We start from the raw sequence: 20,859 nt of genomic DNA on the forward strand, positions 1-20,859 counted from the left end.
GAACATATTTCATTTCCTTTGTCAACAATGCAAAAGTTATCAAAAAAAAAAAAAAAAAAAAAACTGTCAGTCAAAGTACGTACATGATCCAAGCATGTGTTCTATTAATAGGCGGCAGGCATTGCTTGCCACTTCAAACACCTGCGAACAATAACCACCCTTGCCTGAGGTTGTGTTCTTGTTGATGAAAAGTGGAGTATCAGGTAACACGACTGCCGGGAATACTCGAAAATGAATTCCTCAGGACTTCCTTGTGGACACTAATGCAATTAGCTTTTATAAACGGCGTATATAAATGTAATTCAATTACAAGACAATACAAAAATGTATAATAATAAAAACAAAACACAACATGTAAGTATTTCTATTTTTGAGCTTTTTGTTTCAAAAGTGACATTACATTTTCAAAAAAAAAAAAAGGAAAAATTAGGAAACATAATGGTTTTATTTAATGATCTATATGCATTTCCACTGCTAATACACTCATTTTTTATAATACCACATGGTTGGTTGTGAGACAACGAGGGGAGGTCGCTTAGGAATTTCCAAAAATTGTACCAATCGATACTGAAATTTCCCGCAAACATTTAATCGCTGTTGAGCACGTTCTTAAACAACACTGATTTGCTATTGTATTCACATATTTAACAGAAATGTTAAACATTGTACCCACTATGCTCATTAAGTGAGGTTAATATTAAATTAAACAACTGAATAATGACTATAAAAATGATATAGTTGTTAGACTGTTGCACTGTTTTTGTGTTGTCAACAAGCTTGTTTATTTAGTTCCTACTGGTGCGTGTGCAGCGTTGTGTACAACGTTTGTATGTTTATAACCATCTCCGAGGATAGTGGGGGTCATGAGTCACTGAAATTGTTATTTTGGCCGTCACTAGCTAAAAAGTTTGGGAACCCCTGACCTATATTCTAATCATGAAGTTTGAGGTACCAATTATTTAATAAATGATTACATGTGATTAAAAATTTAATGCACTTTTTAAATATTTCCCATTTTCAATTTCAAAAAGCTCCATATGATTTTCTTTAATGATGCAAAAATAGTGTTTTAAAAGCTAAAAGGTTTGTTTTTTTTTTAACTTTTTTTGTTAAATTTTTACATTCACACTGGAACCCAACAAACCAGAATAGAATAAAATGCAAGAAGGAAGACCTTTGACTGTCTTTGTGTACTTTATAGCAGTGCTCTCTTTCCATTTCTACTTAAAAACATGATTACAAAGGCCCATATGATTATTCCATTTAAATACTTATCACAAATAAGTTATACTATGTCTCTTTTTTGTTCAACATAATAGTGGTCCTGTCATGTCCAGTATAATATAATATAATATAATATAATATAATATAATATAATATAATATAATATAATATAATACGAGCAATATCACACGAGTAGCAGTACGATGTGGCTGTATATCGCCACTGGTGGGAGGCGTGCGTTGGCCGAGTACCTTAGTGTCCCACCAGTGACAATATACAGCCACATCCCACTGCTATTTGAATATTATTAGTATTATTAGTATTTGAATGATTCTCTAGCGTAATGTCTAAAGTGATGACAAAACAGGTCATTTTCCTCACATTTTAAGATTATAAGGCTGAAATGGCATCTTAGTCTTCAGGGATTTCCAAGTATTTCTCTGTTGCAATCGGTAGATCACAATATTACTATGGTATAAACACAGCACTACAACATCCAAAAATAGAGACAGACCAATTTAGAAATTTTTTTACCTGTGTAATAATGATTTGATCAGCTGTACTTTGAAATGATGCTGTTCTCTTAGTGCTTATTATGCTGTCTCTGTCGTCCATCTTTTTGATGAACATCGTCAATCGTCATTGCTCAAAGACAGGCTTATGGCCGCTGACGTGCTCTCTCAGAAACCATAAATATTTAGAATAGGCACTGTCCTTATAAATAAACTGCATAGTTGCGATCTAAACAACTACACTCTCAACTAGAAAAGCCTCAAATTTACATTATGTTGCCCAACATAATGACCCGAGAGAGTTTTTAAAATGCTGCTTCTGGGAAGGTTTGGTTTAGAATTAGTAAATTAATGATGCAATTACAAGTGAACGCCATGTGATGGCAGTATTGCATGTGGTTCAGCTAGTGCAACCAGTAGAATTAGAACACGCTCTCGGATATTAAAATGCACTCGACAGTTAATGACCGAACGTGCTTTATGAGTTATAAGAGGTGCCTCTTTTGAATAGTTTACTACGGCCGCACGGGTTTTGTTTTGCGAGGGCACCAGGCTTATTGTTCACATTAACACACTTATAATAACATGACTTGGAATAACAAAGACCAAGATTCTTCTTCCGTTTTATTTTATAGTTTTATAATGATTGATATGAGCATATTAATACAAGCTCAAATGAGATTGTTGTGAATTTGACTCCAATTATATAATAATTGCTGTTTAAATGTGTTGATTTTTGTTATAGAATATTTTCCATGCATACATTCACTTTAAAAAGTTCTTTTATCAAAGATTTGTGGTTTTATCAAGTTGTATGATGATTGATCCGTATATTCGTATAAGCAGTGCAAATTAGATTATTGTAAATTTGACTGAATAATAAACTTCATGAATTATTTTTAATGTGTTTAATATGAGATCTTTTCTATCAGACAATATCTTTTCTATTCTCCATTGTAAAAATTATTTCATTATTATTATTATATCTTATAAGGGATTATTTTATTGTTTTATGATGATTGATAAGTAAAAAAATAGCAGTGCAAATTAACTTGACTTGTAAATTTGACTTAATAATATATACATTAAAAAAAAATCTGTTTTGTGTTAATGTGACATGTTTTTGTCCGATATTACATGTTCTATGCATACTGCCACTATAAATAAAAGTAATTTTTTTGAAGAATTTGACATGTGGCCCTTCACTTGGTTTGAAAAACTTGATGTGGCCCTCAGGTCTAAAAAGTTTGCCCACCACTGCTGTAGAGTGTCCTCTGCTTGTCACTATGTGGGCTGAGTAATACACAAGGGTGAAGGGTTAAGAGGCTGGACGAGTGCTGTTACTGACAGAATAATCGCATGACTATCAGCCAATCACATTCGAGAACCAGACAGAACTGTTGTATAGAATATAATACAATATAATAGAAAGTAAATTATATATCATAATTAATCACATCCAAAATAAAAGTATGTTTTTACATAATTAATGTGTTTGTATTATATATTTATTATGTTTAGTTGATACACACATATATAGAAACTAAACTATTTAAAAAATCATTTATTAAATAGATATTTTAATTTATATATAATTTGTATCACATACATATTTTTATATATATGCATGCCTATGTATTTATATATACATAATCCATATATACTACTCTATATAAATATGTAGTACACACACTTTAATTATGTCAAAACAAACTTTTATTTTGGATGCGATAAAATTTTTGCCCAGCACGAATCATAATATAAATATTATGTGATGAATGTGCCTGATTGTCTATTTCATTTTTACATTTAATGTCTCTAAGAGAAAAGTAAACAACCTGCTGCAAACTTTGAATGACTGCCAATGAAAAAGAAAAACATGTCTTTTGGTGACAGACTGATATGTCAAACACTTGTGAAACGGAGTCCAGCTATCTGTCTGTTTCCTGAAGCGTGCGGGTCTCTTGCAGGTTGAAGGTCAGTGTCTGAATGTGGGCTAATGCTCATTGATTGTCTGTGTAGGCCAGCAGCGGGACCTCTGCACCCTGTCTGTTCCCACTTCAGCTCCACTGTTTACAAGAAATGACGGCGCGACAAGGCTTTATCTAATAAGCCAGACTTCTCAACAGGAGCATGAAATTGAATTCCACTGATGCTGCTCAGGTTTGTAAGCATCTATTTGTCTCTAGACATCACTTTATTCCGTCCCCTTCAGGTCAAGGGCTTTTTCTTAAAGAGATAGCTCACCCAAAACATGAAAATTCTGTCATTATTTAGATTTAATCATGTCAAATTGTTGCAAACTGGCTTGATTTATTTTTACTTTTGAACACAAAAGGAAGACAGTGAAGAATGCTGGGGGAGAAAACAGTCATTGACTTCCAACATTCTTCAGAAACTTAGAATTTAATTCATTCAGTCAGGAAGGCTCTCAAAGTATCTGTCCATGACCAAAATGAGACATCCGGTGGAGAGTAGCAGACTCTGAAATGAGATGCAGATTCAGAGTTCCACATGAGGTGGGTATTAATTAAAAAATGATACAAATATTACGAACGTAAACATATGGTAAGCAGGTTACATTGTAATCCAGTGTCCTAACAACACGCTACATGATAAGATGCTCGGTGATAAGCAATTTTCTGTTTGCACCAGATGAAAAAAAAAAAACTGAAATTTAACCCTATAAAGTCCACTGTTGCTGAATTACAAAATCACTTTTAACAATTCGAAAAAAAAAAAAAAAAAAGGCACGGGTCCTATTGTGTGCCCTCACAATGAAATTGGATAGAAAAAGTGTTTATAGGTCTGGTCATCCTGCCGTGAGCTTACTCTACCAGCAATTCTTTAAATATTTTTTTGTGTTTATTACAATGTCTAGAAGACATACATGTTTAGGTATTTTAGAAAAACATTAATAAAATTTGATTTAGAGCTTATTAGGTCTGTGTTGTAATTCTACAATGTTGGGTCAGAGTGGTAGACTGCTGCATTGTTGAATGACATATTGAATTGTTGCCTAGTTGTGTGACATATACTGCTAAGGGGCTAAGTAAGTGAATAACTCTGCAAACGAATGCATATATGCACTGTATACCTGTTCAGACAGTGAGTACAGATACAGAAATTCTGCTCACAACTAGGTTCAATGTTGCAATATTACGTTTCCCCACATTACCAAAATGTAAAAAAAGGTAAAAATAAATAAATAAATAAATGTTTAATTCCTACATCAGAGGCCTCGTAAAACAATATCTGAGGGGTCAATTTGTTTTTTGCTAATTTCTTTCTGTATTTGGGTATTACAGGGTTAAATAAAGCCATTTAGAAGCACAGAATAATGCACTTAGTCCTCTCCAATGAAATGGTGAGGTTTATAACCTAATTAATACATATTAAACAGCTTTAACATTATTATTATTATTATTATTTTAAGATTAAGATTTTTGGCATTTTTGCATTTATTAAGTGGGTAGGACAGTATTTTAGGCAGGAAGCGAAGTGGGAGAGAGAGAGAGAGAGAGGGGGGGGGGGGGGGGGGGGGTTCTGCTCACAACCAGCTTAACGCTGCAATATTACAACATTTTCCTAAAACTTACCAAAATGTAAAAAAAAAAAATCCTGAGGCCTAATAAAACAATATCTGATAGGTCAAAAAAATTGCTCATTTTTTTCTGTACTTGAGTCTTAAAGGGTTAAATACAGCCATTCAGAAAGCACAGAATGGTGCACTTACTGCACTCCAACAAAATGGTAAGGTTTATAGCCTACTTAATTTGTATTAAACTGTTTTAACATTATTAAATGTACATGCTGAATGATTGAAATTTGTTGTCTTGCACTTTAGAGTCACAGCTCTAAAAGTGATGCTGCTTTACAGAGTAAAGCACATGAGGTGTACCTGAGGGAAACATGTCAGTTTATTGATGTTCAGCTGCAAGAACTAGAAGCTGTTCCTAAAATATATATTTCAGGTGTTGGTTAGAACAAAAACTTATTTTAATATGCAAAATATTCTATCTTGTGTGCAGTTGCTTTTATTTAGAACACGGTTTATATCAGCCTTTAGGCTCGACAGGTAGGCACACATCTGTTGGTATTGTCAATCTGGCAACCTGCGCTTGCATGCGTTTTGAACCAGCAATGCAATATCAAGTTCTACCACTGGATGTCAAACTTATATACTGCTCCTTTAAAGTCCATAAGGACATTCAGTTAATGCCATGTTAGCCAACAAAAAAATGTACAGTGGAGATCGAAATTAGAGAAAAGTAAAAAGAGCAGATTCTTTCATATTTTGATGAGTTACAAATATTCTGCAGTACAGTACAAAAAATATTTGAAAGAACGCTTAACAAATTTAGAGACACTTTCAGATTTCTTGCAGTACTGGTAAAAATCTGGCGATAACTACCTTAATTGCTTGACAAACCCTGTTTAACATGCAGTCTATGGGCACCACAAGATAATCAGGCTGATTTTCAACAATTTCTCACCTTCCAACAATCCTAGGTATGTCCAAAATACGATTATCTTGGTGGTTCTCAAGATCATCTCCTCAGATCTTCCTGGGGTGTGAGGTGTTAAAGGTTGCACAAAATTAAAACACTCTTCACTCAGCCTCCCAAAAAAACTTAACAAAAGAAAAACACTCCCTTACTCTAGCATTTTAATCTCTCTCTTTTTATAATTAGCACTTTCTGTGTGTAGTGCCTCTTCTTGTTGATTTGCTGAATGTCTCCTCAATTGTAAGTCGCTTTAGACAAAAACATTTGCCAAATGGATAAATGTAAAGTTGTAGCCAACTTTAAAATAATGAAGATTATACATTATTACTTCTGAATGAAGTTAAGTGGTCATAAACTGTTCTCTAATTTAGATCTCCACTCTAAATGAAAGCCAAACTCGCTCTTGCAAACACCAGCAGCAGGATGAGAAACAACATTGTGTCGATTCAGCTGCTCTTGGCTCAGTGCTGCATTTGATTTCTGCTAAATAACATGCTGAAACAGTGAAGCTGAAATATGTCCGACAACAGCCAAAAACCCCGGCCAAAGCACACCTCTGGTTTAGAGTGAAAACATCACATGTGTCTGGCAGCCTCTGTGTCCAGGAAGAACTCGGAGGCTATTCAATCAGAGGTGCTGGGAAACCTGCTCTGCGCATTCAATTATGAGCTTTCCTGTTACACCCAGGTTTTGGGAACTGGGCTGATCTAAAAAAGAAAACAGTGCTGAAAAGAAAATATAAACACCTACCTTTTGCATGAAACGTCCAATCAGGGCGATGGTATTCATGCAAGTGGACACGACTCTGTTGGCCAAGCTGACACACCTGAAAAGGACAGAATGCTGAGTGTAAAAGAGTAAAGAGTGTAAAAACAACAAAATTATGATATATGATTATGATTTTCTTTCCTTTAATATAATAATGCTATTTTGATCTCTCAAATAAATCACACAATCCCAAAAGGTTTTCAATTTATCATTATTCATCAGAACTCAGCTTTGCTATTACATAAATAAATAAAAATACATACATTATGTTAATGTACATCTCACTTTTTACACATATTTTAAAACAAATGAATGCAGCTATCAATAACACCAAAGTAATACATTACTATTTTAAATTATATTAACATCTCCCTGTATTCCTCTTTAAACAACATTTAAATAAATGCAGCTTTGAAAATTTATCACAATCACAAACAATAAACCGTAATGTAACTTAAACAGTACAGTGTATCCGGAAAGTATTGATAGCACTTCACTTTTTTCACAATTTGTTGTTACAGCCCTATTCCAAAATGGATTCAATTAATTTATTTCCTAAAAGTTTTACACACAACACCCCATAATGACTATGTGAAAAAAAAATATTTTTTTAATTGTTGCAAATTGGTTAAAAATAAAAAAACCTAAAAAATCACATGTACATAAGTATTTAGAGCCTTTGCCGTGAAGCTCAGGTACATTCTGTTTTCACTGATAATTCTTGAGAATGGCTTCACCTTTGGTAATTCAGTTGATTGGGCATGATTTGAAAAGGCATACACCTGTATATATAAGGTCCCAGGGTTGACAGTGCATGTCATGCAAGTGAATGAGAGTTTAGAGAAAACCAGGCCCTGCTCATCACTAAGCTTATACCATCTATACAGTGAAGCATGGTGGTGGCAGCATCATGCTGTAAGGAAGGCAGCATGAACTGGAAGACTAGTCAGGATAGAGGGAAAGATGAATGCGATGAGGAAGATAAGGCTGTAATTGCTGCCAAAGGTGCATCAAAGTATTAAGCAAAGGCAGTGAATACATGTGACTTTTATAAATTTGCAACATTTAAAAAAAAACCTCTTTTTTCACATTGTCATTATGGGGTATTGTGTGTAGAATTTTGAGGAAATAAATTAATTTAATCCATTTTGGAATAAGGCTATAACTTAAAAAAATGAAAAAAGTGAAGCGCTATAAATACTTTCTGAATGCACTGTAGCATACATTACAATTTGTCAGCTATAAATTTTGGTAAATTCAGATTTAAATGTATGTTCTGGATGCAAATTATGATGTTAATTAAAAATTCATGAGATGTTTGGAATGATGACAAAAACTGCTAATTAAAAAACATTTTAGCGGTATATTTTTTGTTAGATTTTCTATTTTGCATTCTTGTTTTGTGTGTAAAACAAAGTATTATAAATATACAATAAATCAATATCCAATAAACCTAATATCCATAAGTCACTTGAATTGTATAGTTAAAGTACAAATTAGTATCTCCCCTGTGAAATATTTATTCTTTTTCAACTATTTCTCAAGGGATATTTAACAGCAAAGGAATCTTCCACAGTATTTTCGATAATATTTTTTCTTCTGGAGAAACCCCTTATTTGTTTTATTTTGGCTAGAATGAAAGCAGTTATTAATTTTTTAAAAGCATTTTATGGTCAATATTATTAGCCCTCTTAAGCAATTTTTTTTCCGATTCTCTATGGCAGGGGTGTCAAACTCAATTCCTGGAGGGCCGAAGCCCTGCACAGTTTAGTTCCAACACACTTACCTGTAGGTTTCAAACAAGCCTGAAGGACTCAATTATTTTGATCAGGTGTGTTTAATTAGGGTTGGAACTAAACTGTGCAGAGCTGCGGCCTTTTTGGAACTGAGTTTGACACCTGTGCTCTATGGAACAAACCATTGTTATACAATGACTTGCCGAATTACCCTAACTTGCCTATTTAACCTAATTAACCTAGTTCATCCTTTAAAATGTCACTTTAAGTTGAATACTAGTATCTTGAAAAATATCTAATAAAATATTATGTACTGGGCAGCATGGTGGCTCAGTGGTTAGCACTGTCGCCTCACAGCAAGAAGGGCGCTGGTTCGAGTTCCAGCTGGGCCGGTAGGCATTTCATTCTGCTGTGACGACCCCTGATAAATAAGGGAAATAAATGAATGAATGAATGAATAAATACTATGTACTGTCATCCTGGCAAAGATAAAAGAAATCCGCTATTAGAAATGAGTTATTAGAACTATTATGTTTAGAAATGCATTGAAAAAGTCTTCTTTTTGTTAAACAGAAATTGGGAAAAAAATATACAGGAGGGTAAAAATTCAGGAGGGATAATAATTCTGACTTCAACCGTACATTAATGCATGCCTCTGTAATGTTGCCTGACAACTGTAATTACCGTAATAATAAATATAACCTATAGTTACATCCTGTCCACAATAGACGTGGGCGGCATGACTTGACAAAACTAAATTGCTCCTTTTATTTAAAAAATAAAGCCATTTACACTAAAGCATTCATCTCTTTCAAACACAAGTATACACACATCACACTGCCCAGCCCTACGGCAAAATGTAAAGAAAAATCACACCTTATTGTAGAACTGCCGGGCGAGGTGAACGTAGGCCTCTGGAATTGCCCCAGCTACTCCTTTGGCTCCAAAAAACCCATTAACCTCAGGAGAGGCCATAAGAATACGATAGTCTGCCTCTGCGCCTAAAACCAGCTGCATGTATGTGCGTGTCAGGTTGAAGTAGCCCGACGTCAGGTAAACCACAGCATCTCCACCAGCCTCTGTAAGCAGTCGTTTGGTCACTTGTTCATCTAGATGGATGCCTAGAGGTTTCATTTGCACCAAGGGAAAGATCCAGGTGTCGTTTGGCGATGTCCCGTTTGAGTCTGGATGGTCGGAGCATTCCGTTTTTAGCATGCTTTGTCGGATGCGGGCAGTGTTCACCACCTCCATGATCCGTCTCTGGGCCGATTCTGAAAAATCTGCTCTGTTGCCTGGTAGAATAAAGACAGAGCACATCTGAGAATGTTTGACTTAGAAATGTTGGATAAATTTACTGTAGGCTGAGATTCAAAACCATTTTAAGTACCCAGTCAGAGGTTTGGTAAAATTTTCAGGCCACATTTATTTAGTTTTTTACTTGAGAAGACAATCATTATATATGTTAAGCTCTGTGAAAGAAAGCCCTGGTAGAGATAAATGTGGAATATAATGACATTTTATTAACTATTATAACAATTATTGAGCTCCGTTTTCCCCCACAAGTACAGAAACATGTGGTATGGGTGAATTGGGGGAGCTAAATTGTCCGTAGTGTATGTGTGTGAAAGAGTGTGTATTTGTGTGTCTTTTTAAAAAAATGTATTTCATTCCTTTTATTTTTTGGCAGTCATTACTTTATTTGACCCTTCAGAAATAATGTTAATGCACTATTATCTTGCACAAGTTTTATAATGATCAATGTTGAAATCAACATGATATATTTATTTAAACACTGATTCCTTACCAGGATTATTTAAAAAGGTCAACATATATATATATATATATATATATATATATATATATATATATATATATATATATATATATATATATATTTTTTTTTTTTTTTTTTTAATAAAACTGTTAATACAGTAACATTAAATCAATTTAATATGCATCCTTACTAAATTTAAGGATTACTTTCTTTAAAAAAAAATACAACAAATGAATACAAATTAGGTGATGCAGTGGCGCAGTATGTAGTGCTGTCGCCTCACAGCAAGAAGGTCACTGGTTCGAGCCTCAGCTGGGAGTTTCTGTGTGGAATTTGCATGTTCTCCCTGCATTCGTGTGGGTTTCCTCCGGGTGCTCCGGTTTCCCCCACAGTACAAAGACATGTGGTTCAGGTGAATTAAGTAGGCTAAATTGACGTAGTGTATGAGTGTGTATGGGTGTTTCCCAGAGATGGGTTGTGGCTGGAAGGGCATCCGCTGCGTAAAACATTTGCTGGATAAGTTGGTGGTTCATTCCACTGTGGCGACCCCAGATTAATAAAGGGACTAAGCAAAAAAAAAAAAAAAGAATGAATGAATACAAATTATATAAATATGAATTGATATTGAGACCCATAAAAAAATCTTGCTCTCTACAAATAATAAAATATTGCTTTCATCGAAGCATTTATATATTAAAAGAGACCTATTTATCCCTTTTACAAGATCTAACATAAGTCTTTTGTGTCTCCAGAATGTGTCTGTAAAGTTTCAGTTCAAAATATCCATCAGATTATTTATTATAGCCTCCTGAATATGCCAATTTTGGGGTCGGAGTACATTGCAGCTGTTTTTGTAGCATTTTGTGGCTTTAATTGCAAATAAGCCGTTTCGCCCCGCCCACCATTTCCATATGCTCATCTGCTTCTCATTATGCGTTACGTCAGATAAACAGCATAGTGACAGATACAGACTTGGATGAAGCTGAAATACAGCTTAATAGTCAAAAACACAAAGTAAGTATATTTGATATATTGGGATGACGTTTATTCAAGCCTTTCTAAAATGATAAGTCTAACACAAATGCTGTTTGCAGTACATACAAACACATCCAGTAGCATTTACTAACACCAGGTCGGGGTAATTATAGCGGTTAAGAATTACATTGCAATATTACTATCTTTTTTACAAACATGCTCTGTTTGAAAAATTTTTTAAACTTAGAAATCTTATTAAAAAAAATCACAAAAAAATTTAACAAATATTTTAATCACAGTTTAATTGCAAAAAAAAAAAAACTTGCATTGGGCCTCATAATCACTGGGATTTGGGTCATATTTTAATGTCAGGAAAAAAAAGAGATTTGTAGTGTTTATATCACTCCAATTTAGTGAACACACTATTCCAACAGGTAGTCCTGTACAAACAGCTTACAAACGTTCATTTTCATCATAATTGCCCATTAATGTATGTACAGTGTTTTTTTTTACTTGATTCAATATCAGCTCTGCCACTTAAATTATTGTAAAACCATTTATTCAGCTCCTACAAAAATGTTTTGCCTGAAATGTTTATAAAAGACGTTTCTATTTCCACATGCATGGCAGCATAACTCTCTAGGTTTTTTTAAAGCATTTTTCAAACATCTTTGGCATCAGGTATTTTGGCTTGATTAACAAAGATAACAAATGATTCTGAGGAACTGATCTTAACAGGGTGTTTACGTTCACGCTCATTTGAACAGGTATGCAAGCGAAGTGACACGCAATCAGTTTTCCTCCAATCAGATACATCCTATCAAGTACTTGCTCATGCGAGATCCTGCAAATGCATGATCAAAAACCTCAGAGACGCGGGTCAATAACTGCTGACCGTCTGGAAAGGAGCTCTGTCAAACCATGGCGCCTCTGCTAGACATAATGTGCCACGGTGAGTCATAGCAAGAGAGATAATCTGTAAATAATGAATTAGCTTCAGGGCAGAACGCTGTATGTTGGTAATGTATGGTAGAAGCCTGCTGCTCCACGGTGTCTGTGCTTATTTGGTTAACAGCAGATCAGAATATTCTGTTTGTTAAATGCAGAGAACAAGGGGAAAAAAGTGAAAGCCTCCACAAATATGTGTGGCCGGCTAAGAACAAATAAACGGCTCTTTGAAGAGGGATACAGGGGCTTTCCCCGCGGACTTAAAGCTAGCCACCCCGAGCCTTCAGGCCTCAGAGGTCTAAACACATCCAGTTAACAGGGCCATGAAGTTCAGCCGCTCTTACCGACAGACTGTGGGATCCAATTACTGGAGATACAGAGGCAGGACTGTTTTGCTGACTCAGCGGACAGGCTTCTCAATGGACCAGCACTACTGAAGAGATCTGTTCAGCCAACTTATTTTTCATTCCTTGCTTAACGAATAAAAATACGATTCAAAAACTTTTGCAGTTGTCTCATGATATCCGGATGCTAATAGTGTGTTTACACTGTAAAAAATGCTGGGTTCTACACAATTCCTTCATGTTGTCCCAACACAAATTGATTAGGTTAACTTAATTGTTTTTACAAATCTAAGTGGATTGAACATAAAAAAATGAAGTTGTCCCAACCTTTATTTTATAAATGTATTCATTGAAAATCTTCAAAGTTCTGCACATGCCTGAAGGGATTCAATAATTATTGGCCCGTTTGTTGGCAGAAACTATAATGAAATGTCTAAAGTGATAATCATTTAGATTGTTCTGATCCAGATCTGGTTTCATCTATCAACCTAAAATCCATTACCTTTTGTTGGCATAGTCTGGAGATAATCTCAAATTTTGCTAATATCAGACCGGTTTCTATGATATAATTAATATCAATGGATTCTTTGGTCATGCCTAGAACAATCTAAATTAGGGATGTTCAGATATGATCTGCGGTTTCAGACCCAATCGGAATCAGAAGTTATTTGAGGTAATGTCTGATTTCGGTCGACTCTAAATCCGTGTTTATATATATAATTCTCATTATTTTTAAAAACTCTTTCTTGACTTCACACAGAAACAGCAACGCGTGTGGAATGACATCACTTTTTTGCAGAGGCGCTATAGACTTACCAACCCACGTCACACGACGTCACACGAGTTCCCGGTTGCAAAAAGAGACCGGTTGCAATAGCAAACATGTTGTGTTGTGACTTTTACCATGCAACACACTGATTTTAATGCCAACAGCAGACATCTTTGGCTAAAAGGGAGCTGAACGAAGTGACGACCTAATTAAAAATGCTGGACTCTGCAGTTCTCGTTATATCAGGTAGGTTCACGCTATGCTGATTCATACACTACTCGTTGTTGTTTGCAACAATTTCAGCAAAAAGAGTTATATATGGTCAATTAAACTGCGGACAGTAAATGCTAAGAATGAAACGTGAAAGTATAAGTTATTAAGGTAAAGTTGGTTTTATATTTACACAATTATTCAGTGACAACTTGTGACACACTCCCTATATTGTTTACCACGGCATTTTGAATATTTAGTCTGAAATAACCTGCAAGTGTAACTTGAAAACAACATTAACACTGTTTATTTGACTGTGAACAATGTTGTACTTTGATAGTCATTGGCCGCTAATATGATTTCGCTATTTAGAGTTTGCAAATAATACTTATGGAATTATATTATTAAGGAGAAAGTCCAAACGTGCAAATATGAAACAAACTTTACCTCTATGTATTCGTCAGAGGTCGCGTTAGACTCTGTCATTGTTTGTAATTTTGACGGAGAGGGTTGTTAAAATTCCTTCATAACCTATTATTGACTGTAAATTAATTAGCATATTTTCTAATATTCTAATTTTTAATTTTAATTTTTTATTATTATTATTTTATTAATTTTTGTTTATTATTATTAGTTTATTTTCTCTTGTCCTCTTTCCCCTTCTGCTTACTACTTACTACTATTATTATTATTTATTATTATTGTTGTTATTATTATTATTATTATGATTATTACTTGTCCTCTCCCTGATTTCCCATCCTCCCCTTTCCTCGACATCTTTGTCATAAATGGTATTACTTTTATTTTTTGTTATCATTATTATTATTACTGTTCTGACTTGTCCTGTTATCTTTTCATTATCATTATTACAAGTATTTATACCATTAACATTAGTAAGGTTGCAGTTGTTGTAGTTGTAAAGGTAGTAGTTGTAGTAGTAGTAGTAGTAGTAGTAGATGAAGTAGTAGTCATTGTAATAGTATCGATTGTTATTGAGTAATTGTTACGGAGATTATAGAAGTTGTAGTTCATGTAGTAGTAGATGTCATTGGTATAGTAGTAGCAGAAGTAGTAATGGTGTGGTTGTTACAGTAGTAGTAGTAGTCGTTGTTGGTGTAGTAATATCAGTAGTAGATGTTGTTGATGTTGATGTAGTAGAAGTGATTGTAGTAGTAGTAGTAGTGGTAGTAGTAGTAGTAGTCGCAGTAGACATTGTTGTATTAGTTGTAGCAAACGCTATAGTAGTATCAGTAGTGGTAGTCGTTGTAGTAGTATCAGTATTAGTAGACACATTAGTAGTCGTGGTTGTGGCTGTAGTAGAAGCAGTAGTAGTTGTAATATAAGTAACTTTCTGTAGTAGTAGTTGGTGTAGCACTTGTGATTTATTATTATTGTTGTCAGTTATTACTGTTGTCCTTTCTCTCTTTTTACTCTCATATTTACTATCATACATTAATAAGCATTGTTGTTACTCCCTACCTCTGACTGGTTTCTTTCTATATGTTTTATCTATATCTGTGACACTTGCTTCATTTATTGACTGTTATTGTTCCTAATGTATGTACTCTGACCTGTCCACCAAGTTACCTTTACATGCATACACACACTCACACGCACATACCAGTACCTGACTATTGTTGATGTTTTTGTTTTTTGTTTTGTTGCTTTGTATTTGTTATCTGTTGATGTTTTTTTGTATTTGTATGATTTTTGCATATTCTAATTTAAAAAAAAAAGCATATTTTCTAATAGCTTTTTTCATCCATATTTTAATAATGAACTTGCACGACAAGCATATAGCTAAATTATTCATTTATTTATTTGACAGAGGAACAAAAACTCATATCTGCCTTAACTCATATCTTCCTCCAGCGTCGACCTGAACTGGGTGCTTGCCTGTGCATAATCAAACGCATTAAGAGAAACTGATGAAAAAAAAGTGCCAAAAGTGTTTATTTACCTTAGCACTGAACATATCAATGACATACAAATTAGCCATGTATCTGTAAGTTTCGAAACAGGAATTTAAATTTTTCAATTTTAATAACAAAAAACTATTAAACCATATATAAAAAAATAAAGTTTCAATTTAGAATTGTTGAAAACTCATCACATTCAACATTTAATCACACACTCACTTAGATAGAGATGGGTTTTTAAAGGAAAATTATCATATAACTATAACTATAACTCTGGTAAAAGCTGGGATTCCTGGGCATGTCTCCTGCAACAGAAAAACCCCTCTCATTTGGGACTGAGGTTTCTGGGACATAGAGATATGATTTAGCCAAGGTTGACAGCAGTGGGTAACGTTGTGCATTGTCTTTCCACCACTTGAGAGGACAAGCCATGAGTGAGATACAAGTCAATGTCTGCATTAATCTAACAAGTCTGCTGTGTTTTTAGTCGAATTCCCCGACTTATATTTCACCACAGTCTGGCAGTACCTGCATATTGTTTTTTTCTTTCTGTCTCCTTTTTCGTATCTTTTTAGAAAGAAACCGAAATGCTTCCACACATCCGATTTAAAACCCGCTTTAGCTTCGATCATTTCCAGCTCTTTTTCTTCTCCGCTACTAGCAGCACACTCCATTTCAGCATTACTGGATCTGTAGTGAAAACAGACCGCAAAGGATGATGGCCACGCCTAGGCTGATGGGAATTGTAGTTCCCGCTACCTCCCGTTCGCTTCATTCGCCTAAGCAAACTTTTCTCAGCAATATAGTTTTATTGAGTCATGCGACTACGGTAATATTGAAAAAAATTACTACTGCGGTATGACGGTATTTACAATATTGTTACATCCCTAGCATCTTTGCTTCGGAAAGTCAACTTCTCCAGATATGGTTAACAGGAATCGGGCCAGTGCTTTACAGCCGCATCACAAACGCATGTGCGGGAGCGAGCTGCGGGCCTATGCTGCCATCCATTAAAAACCTTGTAGTCTACAGTAGGTCATAAAAGTTCATACAGTAGGTTATTCTTAAAAATGCATATTTGTACATTTACTTTCAGTAGGTGGTCAATTTGACTGTGGTGACCCCTGATAAATCAAGAACTAATCCAAAGGAAAATGAATGAATGAATGAATATTTACTTTCAAACTAATGCTAGTTCAAAGCCGTTTCAAAGCAAACCCTAAACACACTTTATTTTGGCCTGATTTTAGTGTTTGATTCTGCTTGAAATACACCAGACCTTTACTTTTACTGGAAATGATTTTTTTGGCACCTCTCGTCCTACATATCCCATCACAATTGAGCCGCATTTAGAAATGTCACCCTGACTGGAGCTTTTTAGTCTTCTCCACACTCCAGCTCGTCCTCCTTTTACCGTCATACTTCACTATTCTCGATGTTGGCTATCAGTCCATCGTTTCCCGTTGACCTCATTGTCTTGACAGACTGTAGCAAAGTCCAAATAGCTCCTTCCCGAATCTATCATCCTCCTGCATCTCTCCTTTCCAACCCTCCCAGCACAGATCACTTACCACCAGCAAGGTGACATCATTGCACTATTTCTGGGATCTGTGACAAACTGTGGGCCCGCTCCACCATGATTATGTCATCGAACGGCGCTGGGTTACGGATATGGACTGAAGCTGAATGAGCATAATCACTCATTGACTCGTTTCGCGCTCCTCACTGAGCCTGGGGACCGTAAGACACACTGGCTGAAGATCGGCATCTCAAAAAAAAAAACAGGCTTTGAGCTTCCTGTTATTTAACGCGTTACCACCACAGTGCTGGTTTTACGAGGAAATAAGTAACTTACCATCATATCTTCTGATTCATGCTTTTCAGAATGGGCGGAAACCACAAGTGTCAGTCATTTCTCTTATCAGGAATACTTTCATAGCCAGAAAAATGCTGATAAGGCTGCCTGATCACTTGCACTTAGAGAATCTAGCAGCACCTAAACAAGGATGCTCTTAATAAATAATAGATTTTCATACTACACGGTCCATTTTAACCAAGCAATGCACGTGGTTGTGTAGCACTGCATGCTTAAATTATCCACTGACGTTATTTATCGTACACACACAAACAGCTTTAATGAGGAAATAAGGGAAAGGGGAAACAGAAGTCATGTCCCATTGTTTTTTTGTAAAAGTAGAACATTAATACTGCCAAGATGACAAAAAGGAAAAGTATATCTCTGAAAAATTCAGGTTCTGTCTGCCTAACTTAATATATAAAGAATACATTTAAGTTTGAATATGTCCTTATTTAATGCAAACATAATACGTCCTTGATAAAAACAAGCCAAGTTAACGAGGCAAAAATTTCATATTTGTGTTTTTTTTTTTTTTTTACAATTTTATAACCAAAACAACTAAAACATATATTTCTTTTTCCTTTTTTTTTTTTTTTTTTTACAAATAAATGCTTATGTAATTTCATTTATTGCATATAGTTTCTTTGTAATGTACAAAACAAAAATCATACTAGCAAGATCTTAGCTAAAAAAAAAAAAAAAGATTTCTGTTTGTCTAATATAATTATATAATATAAAGAGCTTCAACTTTTTTGTGATAAAAAATTATATAACATATTGTATATACAAAGGAATTGTTCATATAATTCTTTTTCAAATTAAATGAAAAAATACTGAAAAATTTTTAATTTTACGCTCACACACATAAATAAAGGTTTAAGCAAATAATGGAGGACCAATCTATTTAAAAAATCTCCAATTCTCAAACTAACAGGCCATGGCTGCAGTAATCATAACAAGACATTTATCTTTCCAGATTTTAAAGAGCCACTTTTGCTGCCTGGATCCCAATAGTTGAACTTCAAATGAGTCAGTTCACAGTCATGACCTGCATCCCACACAATCTGTCACTCCAAATCAGCCTCCGAGCTAAGGAAGTGATGTTTGGCATGTTGTGAATGTGTTTCGACTTCTTCCTCATTTGCATAATTTCTCATAATTTAAGTAACTCAAGCCAGGTACACAGCAAATGCAAATGAACACCATAAGGAAATCTCAGTGAAATCCCCTCTTAGCCTCTTCAATGAACTACGGTATCATTTTGAATGGTGTATGACAATGCATATGCAGATCCCTCACACTTGCCTTTGTAAGGATGCACCCTTCCCTCCATCATCTCCACACTGTTGTCAGGCAGGAGCTGCATTGACACGTCACCCACGGCTCCAACCAGTTCAGCAAAGAAATCAGCAACTTCCTTGCAGTCCTCCAGAAGAACATAACGATCCTGCCGATTGGTGAAGTAGGAGTCGCTCAGATTGGCCCTGTATGAGATGATATCATACTCAAAGTTGGCAACTAATCATCCTACACTGAGCGGGGGCAGTTTTTGCATGAACTCCGTACAGTCTAAAAACAAACCATGATGAGCAAACACTGTGGGAACACTTTGGCTGGTATTTACATTGCACACATATTTTAGTTAACCAAACACAACAAATCACACTGTTTACGTATCAGTATCTTGCCGTGTTGTATCCAGTTTTGCTGTCACATATGAGTGATTGCAAGTATATTTAGTGTCTAAGATCATTATTTTCTTTTTAATTTAAATGGTTGTCCTGGGACAACCATTCCTGTCCATTAATCAGGGGTCGCCACAGCGGAATGAACCACCAACCTATCCAGCATATGTTTTATGTAGCGGATGCCCTTCCAGCCACAACCCAACACTGGGAAACACCCACAAACACTCTCACACACATACACTATGACCAATTTAGCTAATTCAATTCACCTGTACCGCATGTCTTTGGACTGTGGGGGAAACCGGAGTGTCCGGAGGAAACCCAGGCAAACACGGTGAGAACATGCAAACTCCACACAGAAATGCCAACTGAGGCTCGAATCAGCAACCTTCTTGCTGTGAAGCAGTCGTGCTGCCCAATGCACCGCTCTCAAATGGTTGTATTTTTAATTATTTTAATTATGTTCTGCTCATTGTCAAAGATCATAGTATTTTACCAGCCATAACAATTGGATATTTTCTGAAGAAAGCAGTCTTATAAACCATGATTTCTTGTTGGCTGAAATAGTTATGCATTATGTATTAGTGTTATCAGAGTAGCTCAGTGGTTAGCACTGTCGCCTCATAGCAAGAAGGTTGCTGGTTCCATTCCAAGCTGGGTCAGTTTGGCATTTCTGTGTGGAGTATGCATGTTCTCTCAGTGTTAGTGTGGGTTTCCTCCGGGTGCTCCGGTTTCCCCCACAAGTCCTAAGACATGTGCTATAGGTGAACTGAATAAGCAGAATTGGCCATAGTTTATGAGTGTATGTGTGAAAGAGTGTGTATGTGTGTTTCCCAATACTGGGTTGGAGTTGGAAGGGCATCCACAGTTTAAAACATATGCTGGAATAGTTGGCGGTTCATTCCGCTTTGGCAACCTCTAAAATAGAGACTAAGGAGAAGGAAAATGAATACATTTTCACTCACTCATTCATTCATTCATTCAATTATTTTCTTTTTGGCTTAGTCCCTTTATTAATCTGGGGTCGCCACAGCGGAATGAACCGCCAACTTATCCAGAATATGTTTTACGCAGTGGATGCCCTTCCAGCTGTAACCCATCTCTGGGAAACATCCATACACACTCGTACACCATGGACAATTTAGCCAACCCAATTCATCTGTACCACATGTCTTTGGACTGTGGGGGAAATCGGAGCACTGGGAGGAAACCCACGCGAATGCAGGGAGAACATACAAACTCCACACAGAAATACCAACTGACCCAGCCGAGGTTCGAACCAGAGACCTTCTTGCTGTGAAGTGACAGCACTATCTACTGCGCCACTGCGTCACCCCATGAATGAATGCTATCAGAGTATTTTATTTGATATATTTTTTTATTTATAAGACCCCTAAAGTGATTTTAATACTTTTACAACATTAGACAGTTTAATAATATTTTTTATCTAATAAAGATTGGTCTATAACTGCAGTCTTTTACTGTACCGTACTTTGCCTTTATTTATTTTATTTATTTATTTATTTATTTGACATGGACATCATAATTACATTGAACAACCATATTCAGTTGTTTATGTGTTTTAGCAGACTTGCTAATTCTATACCCCTGTCCACGGAAGGCTTG

The 20,859-nt window shown here is 35.4% G+C and overlaps 1 protein-coding gene across 1 annotated transcript in view; it reads right to left on the reverse strand.

Moving 5' to 3' along the window:
• The window catches only part of pgs1 (phosphatidylglycerophosphate synthase 1), a 56,317-nt gene that overhangs the window by 14,135 nt on the left and 21,323 nt on the right, over window positions 1–20,859 (reverse strand). The window contains exons 6-8 of the mRNA XM_087276664.1: window positions 18,851–19,029; window positions 9,625–10,040; window positions 6,995–7,070 (exon numbers count right to left, since the gene is read on the reverse strand). Coding sequence (XP_087132790.1) covers window positions 6,995–7,070; window positions 9,625–10,040; window positions 18,851–19,029 — 671 coding nt within the window. The remainder of the gene's footprint in view (window positions 1–6,994; window positions 7,071–9,624; window positions 10,041–18,850; window positions 19,030–20,859) is intronic.

This window comes from Danio rerio, chromosome 12 (genome assembly GCF_052040795.2).
Source record: "Danio rerio strain M-AB ecotype USA chromosome 12, GRCz13ab, whole genome shotgun sequence".
Classification (NCBI taxonomy): domain Eukaryota; kingdom Metazoa; phylum Chordata; class Actinopteri; order Cypriniformes; family Danionidae; genus Danio; species Danio rerio.